The following is a 12,123-nucleotide window of genomic DNA, read 5'->3' on the forward strand; positions in this document are numbered from 1 at the left end:
ATGCTTGAAATATATTGTTAATTGCATAAATGTAATAAATGATGCAGAACCTTTTACAGCTTAAAAAAAGCCAGGCTTAAAGAAAGCACAAGACCTTGATATGTGCAAGGTAAACCATTCAGCTTTAGGACAAAGAAAAAAATAAGATAAATACTTCACAGGGATACAGGGATGGTAAAAATAATACCGGCCTTATCGTGTACTTTGAAATGCCAATAGACAATATTTTAGCTACCCGAGGGAAGTAGCAGTAGCTCCTTTGGAAAATGAAAGTGCTCTTCTCTTCCTGCTTTTGTTGCACAGTCAAACCCTCATTTTCCCGGGGGATCTCATACCCGGAGGCAGTTAGCAGAGTTAGTACCACCAATAAATTGTTCAATAAACACTTACTGCATAATGAAAAGTTAAAGCAAATAACTTGAGCACTGCCATTTTAACAACAAGGACCAGTTTATTTATTTTTTTGTGCCTTTGCTTTCTCACTTTGTGCTTTTTAGATATACTTTTAGTGAAATGAATCTGATCTAGATTATGATCTGAACATGGCAGTCACTGAGGCAGTGTGTGTGTGCACGACTGCGTGCATTTGCACGTGTAAAGAATAACCAGTCTGTGTTAACTCTACTCGGAACAGATGGAAATACCTCTCTTTGTTGCACCTCCTCTTTGTTCCCTCTACTCCAGTCACAAAGCCTATGTCTATTATGTTTTTTAATCTGTCTGTGTTCAGCTGTGCCAAGCAGTATCAGGGGACAGCGCCTCTCCAAGTTTTATAAGTTAGTTGGTCTCGGTAGGTACGGGTAGCGGAGACTGCACATTAGATCATGAATCTTAAAATCAGCCTCCCTTCTCCATTTCTCATTCTCGTTACAATGTTTGGTCCTGTGTGGATAAGGCTTACTGTTAACCTTGGAAACAACTGATGGATTTCAACATCCTCCTTTGTTTCTTCCTGCAAAACAGCACTACAAGGTCCTCCTACACATAATTCATAGCTTTTCCTCCAAATCCGACAACTACGACTTCTTTTCTTAAACATTCCTAAATATTATACTTTCATAAATAAGTAATTAAATATACAAAATTTCCTTAAAAGAACATTTTGATTTGATCTTATGTTAAGAATTTGTATTTTATGTATTGCTGTCAGCGTTAACCTCATTAAAATGAGGTTAACGCCATAACCGCTTTAAAGCAGCAAATCTCCGTTAGTGAGTTAGCGCGGATCGCCCCGTAGGCAACGTTAATGCGGTTATGGCGTTTTAACGCTGACAGCACTAATTTTATGTGATGTAGGTGTTTTAAAGTCCTCACCTGTGGACACAGGCTGTCGATCTGGGTGGCGGCCATTCGTACCAACTTCACGCCCTCTTCATTGTTGGAGATGGAGCATGCCAAGTTGGCCACCTGAATAAATCAAACACAAAAAAGAGACCTAGCTGTTTTAATCTTGAAACTGTTAGCATTGAGGAAAACAAAAAGAAAAAATGTTGTGCCTCGATCAAGCGGTCATGCTCCAAAAAGGATATCTTCATCTTTTTTAAGACTTTTGCTGTAGCAAATATTTCTGCGTGCTGACCATAAATTCCTCTCTAAACCAGTTTCAATTTAAGTTTGAGGGCCACAAGTGGCAAAACATTTTATTGTGTAGTTGAAGGTAGAATTCAACAGTCTGAATTAAAGCAACCAAGTTCCAAAATTATACTCCAGTACAGGCCAGCACAGTCTATTCTTTGTGTACAAAACTCCCTGCCTGTGTATTCTCTCCATAGCACAGCAAGACATCAGTGAGAAACGAGGGGGATTTTGTATTAAAAATACTGTAACTGTGATAAAATCCCACTTGATTGGTGTAATTGTGACTCATACTTGGTGTGTCGTAAAGTTAGAATGCAATTTTGAACAAAAAGAGGAAAGAAAATTCTTTTCTCTATTATCTGCAAATGAAAAGTAAGTGTTTGTGTTTCATTGTCCATATGAGCACGAGTGTTAACCTATCATTTAATATACAAATCTGGGTTATTTTTGTATCTTTATTTGTGCAACTGAAACATTTGTGTTTGTACTGTACATTAATTTAATGTACAGTAGTTTAACAAGTATGCCTGTTAAACTGCTTGTTAATGCAAATATCTAATAAGTCACATCCCAGGAGCTCAATGTGTTTAGTCATTTAGACACGGTGAAGACAACCTGCAGGCTGGACCTACTGAAGTTCAAACCGAGCATCCGAATTGGTAAGAAAGGTGATTTAGTTGACTTTGAACATGGCATGGTTGTTACTGCCAGACAGGCTTGTCTGAGTATTTCAGAAACTGCTGAGATCCTCTGCTGGGATTTTCCCGCACGACCATCTCTAGGGTTTACAGAAAATGATCCAAAAAAGAGAAAATATCCAGTGAGCGGCAGTTTGGAGGATGGCCAGACTGTTTTGAGCTCATAGGAAGCCACCGGTGACTCAAATAACCCAAGGTATTCAAAAAAGCATCACTCAATGCACCACAAGTCAAACCTTGAAGCAGATGGGCTACAGCTGCTGAAAACCACACCGGGTGCCATTCCTGTAAGCAAAGACAAGGAAACTGAGACTTCAGTTCCCACAGGCTCATAGAAGATTGGAAAAATGTTGACTGGACTGACGAGCCTCGATTTCTGCTGCAGGATTTGGATGATAGGGTCAGAACTGGGTGTAAACAATATGACAGCATGGATGCATCCTGCTGTGTATCGATGGTTCAGGCTGCTGGTGGAGTAATGGTGTGAGTGATATTTTCTGGGAACACTTTGGGCCTCTTAGTACCAAATAAGCATCATTTAAATGCCACAGCCTACTAGAGTATTGTTGCTGACCATGTCCATCCCTTTATGACCGCTGTGTACCCACTCTTCCGATGGCTGCTTCCAGCAGGATAAATGTGCCATATCACAAAGCTCAAATCATTTCAAACTGGTTTCCTGAATATGACAGTGAGTCCACTGCACTTAAATGGCAGGCACCAGATCTCAATGCAACAGAGCACCTTCTGGGATGTGGTGGAACAGGAGATTCTCATCATGAACAGCCGTAACATCTGCAGCAGCTGTGTGATGCTATCATATCAATGTGGACCAAAATGTCTGAGGACCTTGGTGAATCTGTGCCATGAAAAATGAAGACAGATCTGAAGGCAAAAAGTGGCAAAAGGCAGGCACAACAAAGTAGCATTACCCGTCTTATTTTTAACTGCAGTAATTAGCTGGTATCAGAAATGATTACAAGGGTTTCATTTTCATTTTTCTGCTGGACAGGCGGCGTAATAGATTTGTAAATGAGCAGCAGGTAACATAATGCAGATGTTTTTGTGTGTGGACATTTTCTTATGGAAAATAATGGCACAGACGTCTAAAGTATTACAGTAACATAACTATTTGCAGTATGCGCGTCAGGCAGGTCTGTGATAGAGTAGAGTACTGCTGCACCGGCTGAATGTAGATAATAATATTAATTCAGATCCGAATGGCCAGGCTTATCAAATATGTATATGCAATTAGGATTTTCAGGTATAAAGCATGACTGGCATGCCTAAATCATTACGAGGCCTGGTGGTGGAGGAGAGAGGTGTTTTATTATATAATTATGTTGCCAGATGGTTTTTATGTATGACACACCCCTTAGGTTGATTTGTGTCTTTCTTTATATCAAGGCACAGTTTCTTGATAACATGCTTTCAGCTTGAATCCTTTATGGGAGACACACAGAGAGGCTTATCCAAGTTAACTTTTAAAGACTCTGTTGTTAAAAAGCTTCACTTTAAAAACTAAATTAGAAAATCCCATGCTTCTCTAGTTTTTAAACTAATTATAAGAGCTTGACAACATTTCAAGATTTTATATTTTAGTGTCTGCGTGTGGTATTCCTATAAAATATCTGAAGCCACCACAGCAATTTTTTTGTCTTTATGGCTATGAGGAACAGGGGCACAGTTTGTGCTAGTCCCATGTGAAGTCATCCACAATATCACTGTCTCTCGCTGTTAATTTTCATAACTTTAAACTGTTTAAAACCCAACACCATCTCTAAACAAATCAAATTTCGGCATGGGCCCAGGCTTTGAAACTGAGCTAAACAGACACATGCCGGTTGGCAGTAAAAGGTGCCAGTCTGCATTAGCACTTCTAGTACTCACATGTCACTGTTTGAGGCAAATTGAGGTAAATCAAATTTGTGTTAGAGGACTCTTGCTTAGAGCTCTGTCTCTTTACTCATGACAGCAATGAGCACATTGATGGATTATAGGCCTTTATGCGAATCAGAGTGTGTATGTGTTTAAAGCGGTGTGTGTGTGTGTGTGTGTGTGTGTGTGTGTGTGTGTGTGTGTGTGTGTGTGTGAGGGGGGGGAGAGCCTTCACTGCACATAAATGTGAAAGATGGTTTGCATATTTGAGAGCTACACAAATCATAAATTAAGTTACCTGAGTTACAGCTCTCGCTAAATTTGCATAACCTTTCTATATTTCTTATAATATTGTACTATTTTTGAAAAATCTTTTTCTGTTTGCAAAGCACCTTTGAAATGTACAAGCTTATAAAAAATACTTCAACAGTTGTTAAAACGCCCTTCAGAGTTTCATTTTACTGCAGTGGACTAAAGCTATTCCCATTTCCTGACTGAAAAATAAACACTTGCTATTGTGTCTGCAATTAAAATAATTTCTCTCATTAAACACATTAATATGAAAAATGAAATTGGAGTAAATGGACCTATTCCTCTCTGTCACATGATATTTTTAGCTGTACAGTCGTACTTCTTGGTGCTTAACTTGTTTATCCAGTTATCTTAAAATACATGGGAATGGGAATTTTGTAAAACAGAATGCAAGGACTTGATTAAAACTATATTTTACTGAAATAGTGTAAACCGAACATGCTGCTGTGACACTTGCAGAATGTGGTTTAGCATTATCACTGGTAGCTATATTGCATTATTACTTAATTCCAGAATTTTATTGGTTGACAGCATTGCAGGCTCAGTCTCGGGCGATCAGCTCATCATTGCAACTTCTTGCGATCGATCGGCAAACTCAGCGACAAAGTCACAGAACAAAAACTGGGCTTCATGGCATGACCAAGCAGCTCTAGAAGATGTATTGTGTATGTAGACCAGTGCTTTTGTCCATATACTTTACTCACTAATCACGGACTATTGAACTGTGCACTGAAAAACTCCTGCTTTGACAATTTTCCGCTTTTCCTCAGCACATATTTGTAAAGATCTGGCGCAGAAAAGGTTTTACTTAATTTCGTACATACATGTTTGATTTATCTTTGGATGGAGTTCTAACTGGATGCAGGGAACGCTGCGTTTGCTGACAATTGTTTTCAGAAGTGTTCTTGAGCCCATGCTGTGATTTCCACTACAAAATTGTGTCTGCTTTTAATGCAGTGCTGTCTGCGGGCCCGAAGATCACAGCTATTCAGCACTGGTTATCTCCTCCAAACAGGCATTTTCTCTTTTAATGACATAATATTTTTGCAGATGATTCTTAAATTCTTTACAATTTTACATCAGAAAATGAATTTTCTTAAGTACTTTAAATATTTACCCACACTTTCATCCACAGAGTGGTGAACCTCTCCCAACCTGCACTTCTGAAAGACTCAGCCTCTCTGGGATCCTCTTTTCATACTCAGTCATGTTACTAATTAACACAATTTGTTGTGAAATGTTCCACCTGTCTGTTTCCTTTTGTAGCAATTAACAATTTCTTGTCTTTTATTGCCACTCTTCTAAATTCAAAATGAACAACAAATTCCAAATGGGGATTAAACTTATAAAGTTACATAAGATATGGCATTGTATTTTACACAGCCTTTCTGGAAATGGCAACATTTTTGCTGGCAAAGTGTTGACATGTCATTAGCTTTGTCTCTGCTAAGTAACAAGCTTTCAAGATATAAAACCACAGTGCAGCACCTTTCCCATTTAGAGCTTTTTGTAATTATAGTATAAATGCAGCACCTAACTAGCAGAAAGCAAGTCTCTGCTCTCTGTCTTTATTTGCTTACATAGTTTCTTATCTATTCTTCTACCCAGCTTTCTGAGTGCAGCGTTGGCCCTGTGTGTGGCAAAGGGGCAGAGGGCTTTCTAGAGGCTGGAAACATGCCTAACAAGCCCACTCCCACTCCCTCTTACCTAACACAGAGAGCCGGGTCAGGGCCAAAGCTACAAAATCCAGCCAAAACTGCTAATTGCAATTATCTAAGGAAGCATTTCTCCTTTGAGGATTTTTTTCCCCTATCAAGGGAGGGAAAAACCAAGACAGAAGGTTTGAGACTACACCATGCAAGCCTAATGCTGATACGGTCAAGGATGTTGGAACAGAATAGGCAATTCAAAGAGGCTCGTGTGGGAGTGCACATGCCTCTGTGTGTGTGTGTGTGTGTGTGTGTGTAGGAGAGAGAAAGGGAGCAATAGAGAGGGAGAGATCCCCGCTGAATGCCCATTCTTCATTTTAGCCTCGAACAAAGAACTATCGATTTTGTCCTTTTGCCCTGCCCTGGATAATCACTTCAATTCTAATTTGATGAAGGTTTCCATGGCACTTGGAGAGATGGGCATTCTCATGTATGCTATCTAAATCACCTAAATGGAGCTCAGTAACTGGAAATAGCTCTGATAGTGTTAATTTTTTTTCAAGTTTTTTTTTTAAACATGAGCTTGTGGCGGTGGACTTCAAATCTATCACCACAAAGTGATGAGGGTAATACAATAAATAACATCTCAGCAGACTCTCTTTATTACCGCACTGACTGCATACAATGCACATAATCAGTCAGTCTTTGAGTAATCTCATGAATATCCTCTGTTGTACCTCTTTATATAATGTACTTTTGAATCAATACCTTTTTTTTAATTCCGCTTTAAAACAAAATCTTTAAAATTTCTTGGTAGAGCAGATAGAAGGAGAAAAGTTAAAGAGCCCCAAAGCAGTTACACTACACAAATAACCCTTATAGTTACTTCTACTCTCAAGAACAACTAGCTGAGCTGCCAACGCAAAACAGCTTTGCCTTGAGTCAAAGCAGGAAGGCAGCTTAGAAAAGAGAAAAATGTCTTTCAGTTACTGTATGTGATGTAAGAAATACTGTTTAAGTCAACTATCTGGCTGTTTACTAGTTGCAGGGATGGTACATTTTTTAAAGTTGGGGTCTATTAGATGGTGGTTCTGTTATATCCCTTTCACAGAACCACTGTAACCTCCCCCTGCCTTTTACTGCCTCTTTAATACTTATGCAGACACATAAACACCGACATACACTCATACGCAGTAAATAAATCAGTCTGTCAACATAGATGGAATAGAACACGCAACAGGGGAATACAAACTGCAGTGTGAAACAATTACAGGCCAGCTCTCACAGGAGCAATTCTATTTGTTATAGTCAGGAGCTGCCAACTCCCAATAGTAAAGATTTTACATACTGTGCATGGACCAGAGGTGACATAAACGGGTTAAGGTGCACGACCCCAGATAACACAAGCTGTCAGGGTTGCGTGAGGTTCAAGTCTACGGGGGACATAAAGCAGCAGGAGTTTACCACCTGCTGTGAATGACTACAAACCACGCCTTTGAAAATCAATCCCTATTAAAGAGTGAAGTGCATATTGCCTCCGGAAGAATGCCCACCGGGCTCGCAGCAACATCAAAATGAATGCCAGAACTTGTGGAATATTAAACAAGAAAAGTGTGAAATAACAAGAACAAAAGGAATAGATTTTTTTTTTTTCCAGCAAGTTCAGCATGATAATAACTGTGATGTCTGTTTTATGCTTGGATCTCGTTCCAGTTGAGCTGTTTCTCGATTGGCGGACATCTCCTGCAAAAGTAATTAGTTGCTAATTAGTAAGCAAAAAAAAAAAGGAATTTGTATCTAAATAAAATAACAATACATACTTAATATTTAAAAAGTATATTTTAAAAAAACAGCAAAAAACTGCCAATGCCATTTGCTGGTCTGTATGAAGAGAATGCAGCATTATCTTTGCAGGACTTTGATTACAGGCTCCTGTTAAATTTCTACCTCTGTTACCTTTTTTCCCCAACTCAACATTCACCCTCGACTGAAAGACAAAGTGCACCTAAATTGCGAGTGACTCTAATGCACTTAGGAGTTCTCTCTACACTTCCTAACTCAGAATGGAAATGAGTCTAAGTCAGTGTTTACCAAGACAGTTCCACTAATATGTGGCTGGCTGGGATACAGTCTGCTCCACAGTCTCTCTACAGAGCCTTTATTCAACATACCAATGTAGCCAGCCGGCAAAGATGCAGACACACACGACAGCACATGAGCGCATGAGTATCTCTTGTTAAATTCTTTGTCATAGAAGTTCTCCTTAACTGTAGGCTTCACTCACTCGAGAGCCATCGGGAATAACCCTAGGCTCAAGGATGGGAGATTTATACTGAGCATGCAAGATTACAATACTGATAAATCACATGAAAACAATATAAAGAAATATAAAGATGTCTTTCTGTAGCGCAAACATTAAAAAATCAAATGATCAATATAAAAAGTACAAAACTAGATAAATGTCAAATTAAAATAAAAATTAATTTCTGTAAAAAAATGCTCTAATTTCTATGTATTACTGCAAGAACTGGCCCTAGTTGGCTCATGTTCTGTGCTCCTAAACTGTAACTAACCAAGGTTAAGGCATCCAAAATGACGCCTTGATAGGAACATAGAAGTTCAGTGACCTTGTTCCGTGCGGTCAATGAATCCTTAACAAAGCTGCTACTAGGTCAGCTCTAACAATTGTACACATCTCCTTTGAGCCAACCTTTACAACATGAACACGTGTATGCGAGTCAGACTGAAGCAGAGACGTACACTGGGGCTACAGCGGAAGTCACGAGGCTTGTCGTACACTGATTATACTAATATACTATGACTTTCTTTGACTGAAAAAAAAGGCTTCCACATTAATTACCCTGTAATGTGTTTAATGCGGCTCCTCGGCGTGTTAAGTGATTAAGCTTGTCTTTTGACAGCACTAATTTTAATTGAGTCCTGCAGTGTTCAGTTTCCGTCCTCTGTTTGCATTTATTGAGACGACAGTTGGAGTAAAAGACCTTGCATTAATGTTTTGGTATTCCCATTTCATGGTCAATACTGCCTGCAGTGTATATAGATCAAGTACTCATGAGGGTTTTATAAGAAAAACAAACATTTAAAAATTCTCTTTAATCTTACCTCAGGCCTGTTCTTTACAATGCTAATAAACCACAAGTTTGCTGAAACTAAATTCTTTAACAGAAAGGTTCAAAAACCTCAATACTTCCCGAAAATAAGGCAAAAGTAAACATCCAATAAAGTATGGCTTTTAACAATTTTATGAAAAGCTCATATGTTCGCACAGTGTGTCTTTCACGTTTCATCTCTAAATCTCACAGGCTTTGTTAGTCTCTGTGGAGTAAACGGAACAAATGAATCTTAATGAATCTCTTAATCTTTTTTTAAAAAAAGCTGATTTTGCATAGTGTGCCGTCTAAAAGTCTTAGATCTAATGATTAAAAAAAATATAATGGTCTAAAACCAGTGACATTTATATTACTACAATTCAGTATGATTTGGTGGGTAATCATTCAGTCTTTTTTGTGAATTAGCTCCCAGCCAGACTGAAGCAATATCAGCTCTCGCTGCGACTTTCATATAGTCAGACTTGCAAACCTATTTAATATTTTTATCTTTTATAAAAGGTGGCTAAATGTTAGGAATCCTATTTATCATGGATTTTTTAAGCATTTCTGTGATTCTGAAATGTTTTTTAGAACTCTCAGAAGCCTGTATTTAGCATAAATCAAAGTTTTTGTTGGCTCAATGTTAGAAGTTGAGTATGAAAACGCTCCAATATGCAGCTCCCAAGTGCCTGATTTTGACCTGAACTTATGAAGAAGCAAAATCAAATGTTAGTTATAATATGTATCCTTGAATCCTCCAGGAAACAGAGTAGCCTTCAGAATCACATCACAGTCTCCTTGACAACCATGACTGAGCTTGCATGAAAGGCTGACAGTGTGATTTACAGTGGTCGTTTCTCCGGAGCCACAGCCGGGGCTTGTGTATTCCTGCTAATGCTATGGCTCGCTTCTCGATAAATATGATAATTTGCTGCAGGCTCCTGGGGATGTGAACCAGCACTGCTAGCGGGGGTGAGGTTAGAACTGACATGAGACAACAGCAGGGGTGGATGACAACACAGTAAGCACAGACACATGCACATGGCTATGTGTGTACACACTCAGACTAGTGGAAAACAGAAAACAGGCATCTGATGCAACACAAAAGAAGATGCTAACAGTCTGTTTGAAGCACTCTGTACGCTGCTTGTTTGATCCTTTATAAAATGCCAAGGACGACTGGCTTCCTCAGTGACCAAATACAGAGGCTTCAAAACATGATTTATTTACATGGAAATTGTAATGCCTAAATGAAGAAGGCATAAGACGAGAGAATGGGCACCCAGAGATAAATATCCACAATATAAAATTTTATTGAGCTCAACAAGGGACACAGAGAGGTAATTGAAAGCAATATAAACAAATCAAATCATGTGTCTGCACATGCTGTAGATGAGTGCCTTACTGTATAGCTTCAGTCCTGGCGATTGGATTATCTTGTTCACATTACTGTGAGTGACACAGCATTAAAGAAGGAAGGGAGAGGAGAACAAATGGCTGGCTCGCTTTGCCCTCGGCAGGGGGCAACTGCTCACACTTCTTGCTGGCCAAGGTGTCTTGCTGCTTTCCTGTGCTTAAGTCAGGGGGAGTAAAGGCTGGGTAGACCAATAGCTCTCGATTTTGCTTTGAGCATCCAGTGATGGGTTTTTGTGTGGTCGGTACCACCTATACAGTCAAAAAGCTGTGTCTGCCAGGTAGTACAGTAGTTTGTTCATCTTACAAAATCTTCTGCCTTTTGCTCCAGCTGGTACTGTAGCCACAGGGGTCAGACTGCCTCTCTCACACAGGTCCTCTCCATCCGTCTCCCCTCCCGCCCAAAAAATACACAGCTAGGGCTGTTTCAACTGAACTATTGATTTCTCTTTGCTTTCCCTCTCTCTCCCACCCTCCCTTTCTGGGAGTGCTGGCCAAGCAGTTGGGTTTGGCACCAAAAACATAATTATGAAAATGGACCTCTGGGTTGTTTTAATCTGTCTGTACATTCCACAGTCCCTCTGCAACAGAAGCCATTTAAAACTGTTTCAGGGGAATTGAAATGTTTAACCTACATCACTGTAAAGAACGGTAAACTTACTCGTAGCACAACACTGGCCGCTGTCTAAATGAGGTGTAACAGCTGCATTGCTACATTTATCCAAAATTAGAAAGAAATAAACGTACTTATACTGTAGTCACAGATGTCTAACCACCAAATCAACGTGAGATTTTATTGCTTGATAGTTCCTGTCAAATAGCTATGACAAAATTCCTTGATGTAGACAGTAACTGCTGCTCTTTCCACAACTTACAAGTGAGTGAAATCTCCAAATTCAGGCTCATTCTCTAGACATTGACGTAGCATGCCTGCTGAGTACAGTAGCTGCAGTCTCTAAAGGGTTTTCTTGCCCAAAACATAGTCAGTGTCATGTGTCATCGGTTTCAGTATCAGGATCAAATTAACTTTCTAGATTAAACATCATAGATGTTGTAATTTTTATTACCTGAAACTTTAGTTAAACCCCATGTTTGTGATATTTGAGAAGTTTGTGTGTAATCTACATAACCTTGGTCAAAGGCCTTTAACAGATCAGAGAATAGCATCCTATTTCATACAGAACTAGATTATCAGTTGATCCAAAGGATCTATAACAACATATTCCAATCTCAGACAGCAAGACCTTGACATTTCTCCATATCACACCCCTCTGCCTTCTCACATCTATCTAAGGCACAAGAAAAACATGATTAGTCCTGTTGGATAATAGATGCACGCAGAGGGAAAGGTCAGCGGTTGTCAGTCCTTAATGCCTCAACCTTTAAACTGGGGGATGGGCAGAGAGAGAGATGAAATACAAAAAACATGAGCACAGGACAGGACTTGGTGACAATAATTACTCATTCTATATCATGCGCATGTAA

The 12,123-nt window shown here is 39.3% G+C and overlaps 1 protein-coding gene across 1 annotated transcript in view; it reads right to left on the minus strand.

Annotated features, from left to right (window-relative positions):
* The window catches only part of ctnna2 (catenin (cadherin-associated protein), alpha 2), a 91,569-nt gene that overhangs the window by 36,486 nt on the left and 42,960 nt on the right, over nt 1-12,123 (minus strand). Inside the window, exon 3 of the mRNA XM_031754055.2 lies at nt 1,315-1,407. Within this exon, the coding sequence (XP_031609915.1) occupies nt 1,315-1,407 (93 nt within the window). The remainder of the gene's footprint in view (nt 1-1,314; nt 1,408-12,123) is intronic.

This window comes from Oreochromis aureus, linkage group 6, assembly GCF_013358895.1.
Source record: "Oreochromis aureus strain Israel breed Guangdong linkage group 6, ZZ_aureus, whole genome shotgun sequence".
In the NCBI taxonomy this organism is placed as follows: Eukaryota; Metazoa; Chordata; class Actinopteri; order Cichliformes; family Cichlidae; genus Oreochromis; species Oreochromis aureus.